This window comes from Chiloscyllium punctatum, chromosome 8 (assembly GCF_047496795.1).
Source record: "Chiloscyllium punctatum isolate Juve2018m chromosome 8, sChiPun1.3, whole genome shotgun sequence".
Taxonomy (NCBI): domain Eukaryota; kingdom Metazoa; phylum Chordata; class Chondrichthyes; order Orectolobiformes; family Hemiscylliidae; genus Chiloscyllium; species Chiloscyllium punctatum.
The window spans coordinates 89,138,004-89,154,354 of NC_092746.1; the positions used below are offsets into that span (position 1 = coordinate 89,138,004).

A 16,351-nucleotide genomic window follows, 5' to 3' on the forward strand; every position below is an offset into this window, starting at 1 on the left:
ATGGCGGGACTGACATGAGGAGAATTTGACTAGGTTAGGATTGATTTTGCTGGAGTTCAGATGAGTGAGGGGGCTCTCATAGAGGCATAAAATTCTAACAGGGCAGATGCAGCGAAGACGTTGCCGATAGTGGGTGCATTCAGAACCAGAGGTCACAGTCTGAGAATTCAGGGTAGACCATCTAAGATGGAGATGAGGAGACATTTCTTCACCAAAAAAGTGGTGAGTCAGCGGAATTTATTACTACGGCAAGTAGTTGATGCCAAAACATTAAATGTATTCAAGAGGTGGTTCAATATAGCACTTGGGGTGAATGGGATCAAAGGTTATGGGGAGAAAGCAGGATTAGGCTAGTGAGTTGGACCATCCGCCATGATTGTGATGAAAGACAGAGCAGGCTCAAAGGGCTGAATGGCCTCCTCCTGCTCCTATCTTCTATGTTTTTGTGTTTCTATAGCATTATCATGAATGAAAAAAATGTGTGGATTTTGAAACAATTCCTGATTTGACTTTAATCCTAATTATTTAATGATAATTAAGTATTTGGGCCATTCACTTTGTAAACATGCTCTGATTATCCAGGTCTGCAATAATATGGTGTTCAGTTACACAGAACAAAGAGGCCTCAAATACAATCCCACCTCTGATATCAGCTAGTCTGTGGTCTTTGTCAGGAGAGACTTCCTACCACTCCAGTTTGATGGATTCTGAGATGACCATGTATGATGTGCAGACATGTGGGAAAGGTGGTGTTTTAAGGTTTGAGTATATCGGCTGTTTGAAGGTTATGCAGTCCCTTTTTTTCCTCAACTTTATTTCTGAATGCTCAAACCAAAGTCTCTCAACATGTTTGCTGTCTTCCGGAATGAGCTTTCTTGACTTTGGCTGGTCACAAGCCAGAACCTCCAGGATATATGTTTGACGTCTTCAGGAATGTTTGGAGGACAGCTCTAAAGATTTTCTGCTGTCCTTCTAGGAGTTTCATGCAGCAACTAAGTTCCAAGTGGAGCAGTTACTTTGGGAATTTAGTGTCAGGCATTTGGATAACATGTCCCATCCAATGGAGATGGTCTTGAGTGAATAACCCCTCAAGCAGGGCAATATGGGAATGGATTCTGCTGTTGGAACATTTTTCTTCCTATAGGACTTGGAGGATCTTATGAAATTACCAATGATGATCATTCTCCAGCTCTTTAAGGTGCCCAAAGCAGGTTCAGGTAGTTGTTATAATGGACTTTGGGGTTGATCTGGAAGTGTGGCTGGAGTTGAGAGTTGGCAGGCAAGCACTGACAACTGTATTATTGCAATAAAGTATTTCATACTTTATGTGAAAAGGGTGACCTGATGGAATTTTGATATGAATTTTATTGTGGTATTATTTCTGATGCCTCTGCTGTGTAGTGCCATGCTAATGGAGATAGTTGATTGATAAGGTAGTGATTGGTTGAGCAGTCATTGGTATCTTTTATAACATGGATGATAGGGGCCCATTGTTCAAGCAATGATATAATCAAGAAGGTACCGCAGTTTGGACTCTGGGTGTGGCCATGTGGTCATGAGCTTGTTTCACCAGCAGATCAGAGTCTTGGCTATGACAAGGTCATCTTCTCAACAGTTCACTGGGAAGGCACTCCAATGATGTTGCCTTTCACTATTCCTTCCTTGCCTATCAAATTGTTCCAGAGATTTACATCTTTCCTAACTCAAGGATATTCAATGCATCACCTACTGGTATTCTGGTTAGCATTTGCTTGAGGTGAGTTCAGAATCCCTCCTTGATCTCATCTATATCTTCATGTGTGGAAGCATTTGTTCTGATCATCGGCGCTTGTTAATTCGTCATTCAGGTGATCTGGACAGCTGGGATGCATTTGCTTATCCCACAGGGGAGAGACACCAATACACTAAAGCTTATATTCCCTACATGTTTATGTTAATCCAAACTTCAAGAATTTGCTGGGTGTGCTGCCATTAACTTTGTGTCTCTTGACTGACTCTTGACTGGAAAATGTAGAATTGTCTCTCTCCCAGTGACCTGTGCTGGGAAGTGCACTTCTAGGGAGAGCAGGGAAAAGGAATTAGCTAGGCTGCTCTGTGCAGTTAGGTTGTGAACCAGCTTTTACTATATTGCTTTATACATGAAAAATGGCCACTTAAATGGAACACCAGAGAATGGTTGGACTGAGTGCATTACATCATGGCTAATGAGGCACATATCCTTTTGCCTTTAACATTTTAAAACTCAGGTTAAAGTGAGCTAACCATAAATGAGAACATTTTGTATTCTTCAGAGGACATAATAAACTAAACATTGATTGAAACTGGTAGCAAATGCTGTGTAGCATTTCCCAAATTTCCTGCTCACTGTGGTCTACCTTCTCATGATAGTGCAATCCAACCTCATTCAACTCAGGCTGTGCGTCCAACACAAACCTTCCTGTCTCAACTTCTGGTAAATCTGAACTGCATCAGTATATTTCACATAACAACCTCACTTTTGAGGCCAAAGATACTTTATATATATCACCCATTCATCTCTAAAAATATCTTGCTTGCGGATTTGTTTCCAATGTACCGAAGAAGTTGTGACAAGGCTGTTAGCAGGAGTTCAACTGAGTCGTTGAAAATAATTAGGGGTCCTGAGAGAATCATTGGATTAATATGATGAATGGGATCACAAACACTGCAAAGCTGTTACATTCTATTTTCAACAGGTTCTGTTGAAACTTTAAAACCTTATCACTCCTTTAAAAAATAAACTTACAGGTTTAATTGTGCATAATAATTCTGTTTTTGTATCACTTCCCACTCACATGCAGAACTTAGGTGTTTTTTTCTTGCTTGCCCTTAAAAAACGTTTTTTGTTTCCTTTGACCCAAACTGTAAATGGTGGTAAAGTCTGACAGAAGGTCAGTCAGCCTTTTCAATCATTTGTGGTTTCTGGAGTAGAGTCAAATCAGACCTGAAATGTTAACTCTGTTCCTCTGTCCACAGATGCTGCCAGTCCTACTGAGTTTCTCCAATAATTTATATTTTTATTCTTGTTTACCAGTTTACTCCATCTACTTTTTCATTAAATTTAACAAAAACAAGAAAAATATGAAATTTATAGCTTGTTTGATATGACGTCTTTTAATTTGCTTTATTTAGAGATTGTCCCACCAGGACTTTAAAACAAAAACCTTCACTAACATTGGTATGTAATAATATACAAGAATAGTTACATCATCTCAAATATATATCCTTAATTAAAATGCATTTATAAAAGTTTGCAATTTTTAAATATGTTAAAAATTATGCAGGCACAAAGGAACCTGCAAACCTATACCCAAATCCATTCCTCTAAATAAATAATTTGTGCTTAACTGTAAATTATGTTGGAGATGAAGTGTTTTTACTTTATACTACATTTTATTTTCTCTTCAGAGAGCAGAATCCTTGTTGGCTTGTAGGTTGAGTGCTATAGCCATAAATAGCTGATCATTCAGTAATAAGGCAGTGTCAAGAGTGTGGTGCTGCAAAAGCACAGTAGATCTGGCAGCATACAAGGAGCAGGAGAATCAACATTTCGGGCACAAGCCCTTCATCAGGGAAAGGCACTGCCAGATAATGCAGTGCCAATTAACTATAATAACATAAGAAAAAGGAGGAGTTGGCTATTGAAGCCTGTCCCACCAATCGACAGGATCTGGCCAGGCCAAAATTCCACTTTTACACTAGCTTAGCACAGGCATCAACTCCTGTCTCCCTCCTCTTTAAATACTTTTGATGTTCTAGCCTCAATAATTCTCTGGGATAGAGAATTCCAGACATTCATTACCCTTTGGGAGAAAAGATTGTTTCGTAGCTCAGTTTCAAACAAATGTCACCTAATTCTGCTAGTGTCCCTTCATTTGAGTTCCTCCCACAAGTGGAAACATCTTAACACAGAGTCATAGAGATGTACAGCAGGGAAACAGACCATTTGGCCCAACTCATCCATGCTGACCAGATATCTGAAGCTCATCTAGTCCTATTTGCCAGCACCTGGCCCATATCCCTCTAACCCCTTCTTATTCACGTACTCATCTATCCTGTGAAATCCCCTCAGAAACTCATTAAAATCACACTCATTCTACTAAGCTCTAAAGATTAAAGGTAAGCTACTTAGCTATTCTTGATAAATCAACCCCTTCATCACTAGAATCAGCCTAGTGAATCACTTTTCAACTGTCTCTTATGCCAGTATATGGTTTTTGAAACACAGTGATAAAAGCTGTACACAATACTCTAATTGTGTTCTCAGTAACACTCTTTTCAGACTTCCCTATTTTTAAACTCCAATCCCTGAGCAATAAAGGCCAACATTCCATTAGCTTTTTTAATCTCTTGAGGCACCCCCCCACCCCACCCCACCCCCACTATGCTAATATTTATGTTTCATACACAAGGTCACTGAGATCCCTTTGTACTGCATTTTTGGAGCCTCTCCCTATTTAAATAAGTCTTGCTATTAAATTAGAAGTGCATGATCTACCACTTTCCTACGTTAAACTCCATCTGCCAAGTTTTTGCCCACCTGCTCAATCTCTCCATATCCCTTGCAGATTTCTATGTCCTCATCACAACATGCCCCTCCACCCATTTTATCATTGTCAGTAAATTTGGATATAGTTCACTCTGACCTCTCAAAGTCATTAATATTGATCGTAAAAATTGAAGCCATAGGATTGATCCTGGTTCTAATTTCTGATGCACTCTTCTGCACATATCTTCTACCCCTCCCTGTCACACTTGGCTTATTGCTTGCCTTTTCAGTTTGCTGTATCTCCACTCTCTCATTTCTTTTTGATTTAGTTTTAAACTTATGTCGAATTGAGCTCTTCCCCAACCTCACTAATTAATTTAAAACAACATCTACAACTCTAGTTACAGAATTCACCAGGACACTGGGACCAGCATGGAACACAACAGTGTTTTGGAACACAACAATCTTTTTCTTCATTTGCCATACCTTCGGAGCATGTGTCATCACTGCTAATGCTGAGTCGTTCTGCATTGCCTTGCACATACTTGTTGTATAGCTTTATACGTAATGCCCAGCTCAAATCTGGTTGTCTAACAGTATTCTTCAGGCGGCGTCTGGCATTTGCAAACCAGTTGGAAACCTATTCCAAAAATGAAATTTCATTAATAAAAGGTTAGTTGATAAGGAAACAAGTGTTCAAAATTATCAGTTAAGGAAAGTGTCACCCAGAAGCACTGATGACTTGTGTTTGTTCATTACAAATTTAAATATGCATAATTTGATACTTATATGACAGCTGTATGTCAACACATATACTTAAATAATTTCTCTGTTTCAAACCTTCATGTAACATATGTTAGATTTAAAAAGAACACATCAGCCGCTCAAGATATTTCCACAAATGTTTTTATTGTGGCACCAAATTCAAATTCCTGTGAAATTGTTTTTGGACTTCAATTATATAATTATAAAAAGTGACCCATTTCTAAAATAGTTAGAGCAGTTGTTTTGATTCCAATAACTGCTTTCCTAAAGTACAGGTTTTCCATTTGTATTACAGAAGTTGATCGTGGTAAGCAAAGCTATTTGTTAGCAATTATGGTGAAACTTCCGGGTGTCCAAAGTTTGCTTCAGAAATTGTCTTCTCAATCCCTTCTAGTGGGGCCTTTCATATGTGACCATGGAAGTTTAGGGACTTGGGAGATCTTTAACTTAATCCTATTGAATTCCTCTTCTGACACGAAATGAAATGGTTAAAACAAGTGAGTCGAGTGTAGTAGACAAGATTTCACAGCAGCAGGGTCACCATATGTTGATGCACTGAGACACTTCACTTGGCTGCTCACTAGAAGCAGAACTTGTTTTGAGTTCTGTAAAGACAGTGCAATAGAACGTGGCAGGAAAGACTTCATGCTGATTGTGGTCACAGGGGGGAGCAGAAGAGTTCAGCTAACCAGCAGCAAGCATTGTCTTGCCAGTTGGATGAAGTACAAGGCTTAAAAATAATCCAAGCAAATCTGAGACCTGGCTGCAGATGTTATTGAGTACTATAAAGATATTTTAAATATTATGAGAGATTGAATGTTGATGGAATCACAATTGGATGAAGTTATAATAAATGCTTTCACAAACACAAAATAGCAAATTGGTTGCAATTAAACAATGATGAAAAGAACTTGCCTGTCTGTTTTAAATAAAGAACAGCAATTTGGCACATAGAAGGAATAGAAAATTAGAAATAACAACCATTGCATTAATTTAGGTTTGAGTTTTAATCTGAGCTGTTTGTGTACAGCTGCAACAGAGACTTCTACCCAAGAAACTGGAAAAGGAGTCTAGGTAAGTCCTGTCAACAAAACACAGGATGAATCCAATCTGCCCATTAATGCCTTGCTAGTCTAACCTCAATTATTAGCTAAATGATGGGAGGTTTCATTGACACTGCTGTCAAGTCATGCTTACTATACAATTTTTTATTTTACATTCCATCAGGGCTAAGTGTTGTGAAGGATAACAGAATGACTGACTTTGACATCAAGGTTATATTGGACAAAATGTGCATCAAGGGACCTTAGTAAAATTTAAGTCAGTAGGAGGGCCCATGCTAAGAAATGACCATCTCCAACAAGACTGAACCCAAACATATCTACTTGAAATTCAATGGTGTTTTCATCAGTGAATTCCCCCTACCATCAACATCATTGGGATTGCCATTGACCAGAAACTGAACTGGACTAGCCATAGAAATATTCTGGCTATAACAGCAGGTCAGGGACTGAGAACTATATAGCATGTAACTCACCTCTGACTCTCCAAAGCCTGTTCACCATCTACAAGGCACAAGACAGGAAGGTGGGCAATTGGCTTCCATTTGCCTGAATGATTGAGGTTCCAACACAACTCAAGATGTGTGATGCCCATCCAACAGGATGGGCATCCCATTCACCACTTTAAATATTCATTTTCTCCACCACCAGTGTATAGTGGTAGCACTTATCATCTACCAAATTCAATTTAATGGTTTGTCAAAGCTCCTTCAACAGCTTCTTCCAATACTGTGACCTTTACCATCTAGAAAGACAAGAGAAGCAAGCTACTAGGAAACTGCAAATCCCTGTCCAAGTCACACACCATTCTGACATAGAACTACATCACCATTCCTGAACTGCTGTTCGGTCAAAATCATGGAAAGTCCCTCCCTAACAACACCTTTAAAGTGAGTGCAAGTAAAAGATTGAAGTAGTATTCTGCTGGGGTGGGCCTGAGACATTCAATGCTAACTAAAAGAAATGTAATGCCCAATGGATTTGGCGTCAATTACCAACTGTCAAAATATCTACAGTTTGGAAATATGAAAAACAATCAAAGATAATGAACTCAGAAAGAAACTTCACTTTTGGGAAATGATCAGAACTGCTGAAAACTGACTTCTGTATCAGTTACTGCTGAACACTTGTTATCATTTCTCTCTGGACTGCTCAACTTTCCTGAAATGGCTCTTTATGGACCAGTTAGTTTGTAGTATTGATTGAAAGGTTAGGCTCAGATTGTTTGGGTTTCACATTGGCTGCAGCATAAACTTTAACTGTTGGAAAGAACATCTCTATAAACCTTTTTTTATAAAGTCTCCAAAGATCTTTCAGACTTCACTTTAATATTATTACTATTATTGAATGATTAAAAGCCAGTCCAGAGAAGGATCACGGCACTGACGTTTCAGCCTGCATTGATTGAGATGCAATTTTCTGAAGCTGAAAGCAATATACTAATAGCCTTGGACAACTCTGTGCGAAACTAGCAACTCTAGTTAGAAGGCAGCACTAAACAACTTAATGTAGCAAATTACAGCAACAATATGGGTAACTATCAAATCTGTCGTATTTAAAATGGCTTTGTCGCTGTTAAAAAATAGAAGCTGTCTGATTTTCTCAGTATTGAATTCATATTTGATTTTAAGTGCGTCAACACAGTCAACCAATATGCCACCATTGCCATGTGAATGTGAATTCGCTGTGGGTGTATGCTCAGGGGGGGGAGTGGCAGTAAGCATACAGGACAGATTATTAATCTGTCTCAATATTGCCGTTTTATCCCAAGCAGCCAATTTCAATGCAATAGTGTTTTAAGATAAATAAAATTCGCTACAATTCAGCGATTTGATCGCAAGGAAACTGACGTTTTATAGCGGTTAATGTTCATGGCGTATTACATTGTGATAAATTAGCGAAAAGATTCAGAGTGACATTTACAATGTTATTAAATAAACATTTCATTGCTGAATGTAATAATTGATCGAGGATTTCTTTTCCCTATGTGGGGATCAGCAGGCAGCCGTTTTACTGTGTTTTTCTTTGCCTGTTTTGATTGGTAGCTTTTACAGGAATGTTACTTGCACATAAATATCAGTGAGATATGTCGTTGAGCACCTGTATAAACAGAATATCAATAAACGGGAATAACTAACATTACTGCTCTTTAAATCCTTCAAAGTTACTGAGTCAGTTGGTTCTGGTTTCAAGCAACATTTTTGGTGATTCATCTGAAATTTGGTCTCTATTTCCAAGCTCCATGTGCAGACTACGACAGAATCGCTCGCTGGATGAGTTGTTCCTTTGGGACGCTGCAAGCTGCACTCCCCCCCCCCCCCCCACCTTGTCCAATAATGGACAAAGATACAGACTATGGAGGACAAACTCACTTAACTCAAACAAATATTTCACTCGGGAATTTCCGCAGAATCCAAGCGACTGAGAAGTGTTCGTTGCAGCATCCTAACACTTGTGCCAAATTAATTTCCTAAATGTAAATGCGCGGAATTCTTTGGAAATATGTTACATTTGTCAGCATTCGATCCAACGAGTCAACTCACAGGGAGATGTTGCACTAAACTTGAAAAGCAGGACATTATTCCAGAAGAGCCACATCTCTGTGAACTCACTGAAATGGCCAGTGGGTACAAGTGAGCAAGATTAAAGACTAGAAAATAAGGAAGTGACAATAACCCAATTAATGGTCCATTTAAATGTGTGTGAGGAAGCTAGCGGTATTACTGAGATACAGTTACATTCTAATGGCAGTGTGACTGAGAGTCAGAGCAGATAGTTGACTCTGCAAATGTCATTCCTCAAGACTGAGTCTGAAAAATGAATGTAAATAGAACAATGTGTTCAATTATGTGTAAAAAGTACATGGCAGAATTTAATGCACATAATATCCTCGAACTATCCAGCTATGTTTAAGACAATTTGGCAACTGTAAGCACAATGAACAACTTAGATGTTACTTGCAATCATGGTGATCTGAATGTCACAAAAACCTTTACGAATAATAGCAAAGTAACGTGACATATCTTAATATATTTCTGCACAACCCGGAAATGATTCTCCCAGAGTTCTCCCTTTTCTGCAATGCAACACATTATTTCCTCCACCTCAGTCACCAGGCGAATTTAAAAAGGAGAAAGAGGTGGTTAACACAGCACATTACACATTTACATAATCTTGTCAGGCATGGTTTACAGCATGTTTGACAATTGTGAACTGGTGTGTCAGAAGGCAAAGAAACTATTTAAAGCTAAGAAGTGTCAATTGATCCAGGAATATTCAACTTGGTATCATCACCTCGTTAACATAGCAGTGTGCTATTAACACAACCAGAAATAGGCAGATAAAAAGGATGTGGAAAATCAGAGTGAAACAATTGAAATCAGTACATTTAATGAAAGTGAATGGGCACAAGTTCATTCTCCCATTTCCCTCATTGGGCCTCTTGCTCCTATTTTTGGAGGAATAATATTTAGTCGGAAAAGTGTGGGTCCTGTGTTGTAAGTAATGGTAACGAAGTGCAAACACGGTTATTGCAAAATGCGACAATGTGTACGTGAGCGGCGCAAAACTGTCACAAATTCAACCTGCACATATTACACAGATTCTTGAATACAATGACAGTTTTGATATGGCACCATAACAATTTTAGAATAAAGTGATTTGGAGGTGTCGGTGTTGGACTGGGGTGTACAAAAGTTAAAATCACACAACACCAGGTTACAGTCCAACAGGTTTATTTGGAAGCATTAGCTTTCGGAGCGCTGCCCCTTCATCAGGTGGTTGAGGATTATAATATGGAGTATAAGAATAAAGTTGATCCGAATGTAATTGTGTAGCGCAAAATATATCTCGATGAAACCTGTTGGATGATTATGCATCTGGGTCAATATTGCATTTCTGAATCTTAATTCATCTTTCAGCCTTTTTAGCAATACCTTAAAAACACACACAAATTGCTCGCTGTCATTCCTCTGTAAGTTGAAATGCATTTGAATTCCAACTAGTGAGCGAGGAACGAAAACCGATTCTACCAAACATGGGACCGGGGAGGACTTGCACGAGTCCAATACGCGAAACTTGTAGATTTTAATGAGAACTGTGATTTCGCCTTGATTCAAATACTTTAATACGTGCGGTTATTCCCCGCCACCAATGAAAACACTTCAAATGTAAAAAGAAGCATCTCTCGGTGAGGTTGCTGTATGTGATTGGTGCATCCAGCTGGGGTCCTGGCCAGCGATCTCCCAAACCGCCCCCCCCGCCTCTACCCAGCCCCCTCTCTGGGGATAGCAGACCCTCACTGATACCAGTCGGTTCAGTCCACATTTGATCCCGGGACTGAGTATCAGAATTGTCTTGAGCTAGGCCTCTCTATTTACAAGGACATTTCTCGTCTTTAAAAAGGGCACGCTCAGTGGTTAACACTGCTGCCTCACAGCACCAGGATCCCAGGTTCAATTCCAGCCTCGGGTGACAGTCTGTGTGGAGTTTGCACATTCTCCTCGTGTCTGTGTGGGTTTGCTCCGGTTTCCTCCCACAGTCCAAAGATGTGCAGGTTATGTGAATTGGCCATGCTAAATTGCCCATAGTGTTAGATGCAAAAGTCAGAGGGAAATACGACTGGATGGGTTACTCTTCGGAGGGTCGGTGTGGACTGGTTGGGCCGAAGGGCCTGTTTCCACACTGTAGGGAAGAATTTAACTGCATCTGCCGTCATTTTGTTAGCACCGGGATAAAAACCAATCGCCGTCAAATACATGCAATGGTGCAGTCAGATTTTCACTGTTGGATCAACCAATCTGCGTATTTTTTTGTGCGTGTGAGACGCTAATGGATAATCCTAGCTCGCACACAAGTACTGAGTAGAGATGGAACCAGAAAAAACAATACCGATTGTATGAGGTAGGGAAAATGGCCTTACTTGTACCAGGGTCATCTGGGAACCGAGGGCCAGCAGAATCTTCTCGGTTTTAGTTGGGTACGGGTTGTCTCGGTGCTTGTACAGCCATTGTTTCAAAGGGCGAGCCATATCCTGAAGGGCCTGCCGTTTGTGCCTCACTTTACCTCCGCCCTGCCGAGAGCTGGAAACATTCAGGTAGTCAATGACCAGGCACAAAACAAAGAAAAACACAAAACTTTTGCATCGACAGCAATGTCGTCGCGTTCAAAGGTACATTTCTTCCTGCACAGTGAAGGTCAAAGTGTGGGCAGTTTACACACTCCGAGAGTGTATCATGTTCTGGATCTCCTTTGAACACACTCCAGAAATCAGACACCACGTTTCTGAACCAACATCTAACTATGGGAATCGACTATCGTTATAAAAACTCATTTATCTGAGGGAAGATGAGAACAGAAATGTGCGCAGAGAGCAATGACACCCGCACTATCGCAGTCACAACATTAATTTAAAACAAAAATCAATGGAACCCTGTTTCTGAGTCAGGTTTCTGGTGTTTTAATGTTTGAATAGAAATAAAATTAACTTTGGAAATGAATGTGAGACACCCGTGGAAAGGTGTAAGTGGGACGATGTTCCCAGCAAGTTCAGACCTTTCTGTGTCTGTGCATATCGTTATTGGGGGGGGGGGGGGGGGGGTCCTGTTATCTGTCATGCTTTAAAGTAGATGACCTGCTTCAGATGTATTTGAGTTGAAGTGCTTGGGAAGTTTCTCGGGAGACACGATGAGGTTTTGTACAAATGAAGGTTTCCTCTCAGTGCAACACGGATCAGTCCTTGCCCGTCTAAAAACCGAACTTGGCTTCTGCCTTATTCATAGAGGAAAAATCCTTCGTTTATATAGCCCCTGTCACCACCTCATGACGTCCCGGAGTATTTCCCAGTCAATGCAGCAGTTTTCTAGTACAATTGCTGTGATAATGTAGAAAACGTGGCAGCCAATTTACGAACAGCGAGCTCACACACATCATAACGTGGGAATAACCAGATAACCATATCTATGAACTAGATGGCGCTGACTGAAATTTAAGTGTGTTGTGAGTCTGAGGCTGTGTGTCTCAATGGAGTGTGCTGTCTGTTTATCCATGTGAAAACTGTGGGGATCAGTAGGTTGGCTTGTAAGGTGACCTCTCCACCTTCTGATACTGCCTGGCCTGTGTGTGTTCTCCCAGCCTCCTGCTGGTGTACCTTGGGTTCCAGCATCTGCAGGTGGTTTTTTTCTCCGTCTCTAATCAGGCTTGTAAGGTTTGTCAAGAACCAGAGGGGCATGATGTGGATGGTGTTTAAACATGTGCATTCCAACTGGGTGCTGCAGATGTCGCTGTGAATCTGAAGCCCCCCACCTCCCCCTTATCCACTGAACAGAGAAACTTAACATTCTCACTGGGACGATATTTCTGACTCATGTCCCCTTGAACACTGCCAGACCATCGCGGTATTTCTAAACTCTAGCGTATGACCCCAAAGCAAATTGTCATCTGGATATTCGCTAACGGTCGCGGTTATAACTCGTTGTTGCGTTTGAACAGGAATTCAACTTAGTGAAGGCCGTGTTATAAAAACATGCCATCATCTTAAAAGAAAAATGATTTCACCCCCCCCCCCTAAAATCAACGATTGTCACTGAAATGTTTTCTTGTTTTAAAGTTTGTATTTGTAGTTGAAATTGAAATAATTGAAAACTTGTTTAAATCGGTAAAAACATGTCATCATCTTAAAAGAAAAATGATTTCACCCCCCCCTAAAATCAACGATTGTCACTGAAATGTTTTCTGGTTTTAAAGTTTGTATTTGTCGTTGAAAATTGAAATAATTGAAAACTTGTTTAAATCGGTAACAAAATGTGCCCCGCACTGACAATAAAACTAATTCTATTGGAATGCGCAAGTACATACAGAAGATGTCCGATTATGTCTGAATTACTGCAACATCTGACCACCCAGAGAAAGATGTTTACATTAGTGATCAACCCCGATGTGAAAAGATGATTGCAAGTTATGAAATATTGGTATTGAATGTCATTGTTATTTACCACAATGTTTGAAACGGCGAGGCATTACATTAAACCTTATCAATAATGCCAGTTCTGAAAAAGAGTCAAAATTAAATTTAAATCATTAACTCTCTCCACAGGTGCTGCCAGACCTGCCGAGTTCCTCCAGCATTCTCTGTCAGGTTTCCAGTATCCGCAGGACTCTGCTTCGATCTGGTCAATAATGTGCTCACATTCAGGGGTCTTACTGTTACCGGTTTGAACAGTGCCGTGTTCGGAAATGATAAAGTGGGAGTGGTCGCTACATATTTACAAATGATTGTGCTGATAACCATCAGAAACTGGTCATCACACTTCCAGAAAAAGTCGTTTTAGCAAAACCATCAAATATGGCGAGGGGATGATTTTTTAAAAATGCATTAATGTCTGAAGGACATGGATCGCGCCGCACTCTGTAGAGTGAGTGCATGACGCTCCGCTTTATGAAACCTATTCTCAGGGTTTCTTAACTCAGGATTGTTAATGGTCAGTACACAAGTCCAAAATTACAGATAGCTGTGTATCGCTGGGAAGTGTGTGTGTGTGTGTGTGTGTGTGCAAGGTAATTCTGCTTCACCGCCTATCCTACAGCTACAGCTCTGAGCCCAGTTAACTACATGCCTGTCACCCCCAGAAGAAGGAGTCATACCCAGACCTCCTGTGCCGCAGACCCCTCTGACTCCGGCTGGACGGACTGTCCGGGATCATCAGCTCCTGCTCTTGTTCCTCCATCACTTCCATATAGGTCCTGCTTTTCCTCTCGACCTCATTTGCCTTTTCTTCGAAAATAACTTGGTTGGTAAATTTATTAAAGACGATGGTGTTCATCTTCCTGCGCGTTCCAGTGTCTTGTCTCACGAAGTGGTGAGGGGCTCGTGATTTGAAGATTCAACCTGGTGGGACTGGAGCCAATGGATACATACATATTTTTATAAAAATCGTAGGTTACTTCAAAACCAAAACTCAAACCCTAATTGCCATGTAAATGAGGAGAAAATAAACCACTACCGTCCACAAAGGAAGGACCTGGCCCTCTGCCAAAATCGACAGATTACAAACTCTTCACAGTCAATGGTGTGTTGTTCCCTTCGGCCGGGAAACGAGCGCTTGCTTTTTTTAAAAAAATGTTGTTTACAACTCCCAAGTCCGCGCCACTCGCAAGTTTAAACGAGAGAAATCTGCAGATGAAACAGTTGCTCCGATTACATTCACTATTTGATTCCCATTCCCACCCACGGGGAGGGGGTGATATTTATTTAAAACACAGTTCAGTCCTGTTTGTAAAATAAATCCAATTTATCGGAACTTTCCCCTTAGGCTCGACCTGAACCCAAATAAATTGCTTCGGCGTGTGATCTGGGAGCACACACCAGAGGGACAAGAAGTCATGTTTAAATGGGCCCACTCCTCAGCATTAAGAGGACCTAGCGCGCTTCTGCTAATGGGTTATATCCTGTCCTGACTTGGCCGCTCTACTGCAGTAAATCTACAGAACAGTCAAAACCTGTCTTGCAAAACCAAGCAGACGTTTAAGGGTTTACAGCGAACAGTAAACTCTCGGGACGTTTGCGCAAGTCGCTGTTTCAGGACCGCTGCTGCCGTGTGGAGACGCTAACAGAAATGTTTTAAGTGATGAAGGAGATTGCTTACGTGAGTGTCAGAAGGCAGCGCCGGGGCTGATCCAGACAGAACTCCCATTCACGATAGATTGGGGAGATATTCTGGGGAGCATCCGAACAAGGCTGAGAAATATCACGCACACATTCACAAAGGCAGTGAGCGTTCTGGGCTTGGAATGTCTACATCATCCAGCAATATTTCCACTGAATTCCCATTCATCATCGCCTCTCCTTCTCTTTGGGAATACCCCAGAGAATAGTTCCTAGACACCGTTAGAAAAGACACACCACGTGTCTGTTTTCTGACTTGATCCTATTAAAAGATCCAGCCACTAACGCCGTCTGTCTCTTACCTGTGCCTTGGGGCTGCACTCTGTCCCCACTCCCTTAGCTCCATCCGAGCAGCTCACCAACGGTTTGTGTTTGTGAACTGCTGGCTCCGATCAGACAGGGCTGCAAGCTTCTGTTTGGATCTCTCATGACTCGGGGACTGTGGAAAGTGGGTGTCCTCTCCCCCCTTGCTGAACCCATTAGCTACATTCTGAAGGGCCAGGTTGAGCAGTTTACAGCTGATCTGTTGATAAAACTTGGAAAGCGCGGAAGCCGCTGTTTAGCTGGCCGGCCCGCCACCTACAGTACAACAATCAGCGTCTCTCTGACTGCACCCCGAATCCGCCACCTCCGGCTACACACCCAGCCGTGAAAGCTCACCGCTTCCTCAGGGGGTCCCGAAAGGCTCTGTGCCATTTTTTCCCTTGTCGCTCATATAATCACATTCTGTTCAGAACGTTTTTTTTAAAGTGCTGAAAACGTTGTGATGACGATCCCCGCCAACAAACATTATTACAAAGCAGAGAAGTAACTACCTGGTTTGGTTTTGGAAGGAGTCGGTCAGTGTGGTAAACTGATAAGAACGAGCAGTAATCCAGCTCCTGTCTGCATTTGCACTGCCATTTCACATCGCTGTCAGGAAGAGTAGATCTGAAACCGCACGGACCACGCTCGCCTCTCTCCTATTTACCCTGATGGCAGCCCTAACCCCGGAACCTGAATATACAGCATTGCCCATGTTTCCCAGCTGCTCTGCCTAGTCTCTGAACATAGACTGAGTACATTACTCAGGTTCCGGGAAGGTGCAGCGGGAGGCTGGCTCTGTCTGTTTTACAGAATCCTGTGCTCCCGCTCCTAAATATAGCGCTCATTTCATTTCCAGCAAGAACATTTCCGTTCTCAATCGACTGACCTCGTGCATTTTCGTTTCATTTTCCCGAGACAAACGCAGAACTGAAAATCTATTCATTAACGTTTTCGAAACATTTCTTATCATCCAGGTATCACATTGAGAACATCGACCTCATCTGATATTTTTCCAACAGTCAATGTGGTCACAAAGATTCCTTAGAGTTT

At 41.3% G+C, this 16,351-nt stretch overlaps 1 protein-coding gene across 5 annotated transcripts in view; it reads right to left on the minus strand.

Moving 5' to 3' along the window:
• mkxa (mohawk homeobox a) overlaps positions 1-16,085 on the minus strand; it is a 56,288-nt gene extending 40,203 nt beyond the window's left edge. The window contains exons 1-4 of one of the 5 annotated variants that reach the window (XM_072576024.1): positions 15,811-16,084; positions 13,981-14,227; positions 11,255-11,414; positions 4,994-5,147 (exon numbers count right to left, since the gene is read on the minus strand). In XM_072576024.1, coding sequence (XP_072432125.1) covers positions 4,994-5,147; positions 11,255-11,414; positions 13,981-14,153 — 487 coding nt within the window. In that variant the 5' untranslated portion in view covers positions 14,154-14,227; positions 15,811-16,084. Of the gene's footprint in view, positions 1-4,993; positions 5,148-11,254; positions 11,415-13,974; positions 14,228-14,975; positions 15,066-15,297; positions 15,514-15,810 lie in introns of those variants that run through there. The other 4 variants (XM_072576021.1, XM_072576022.1, XM_072576023.1 and 1 more) reach the window with 4 other exon arrangements.
• Positions 16,086-16,351: the final 266 nt, after the last annotated feature.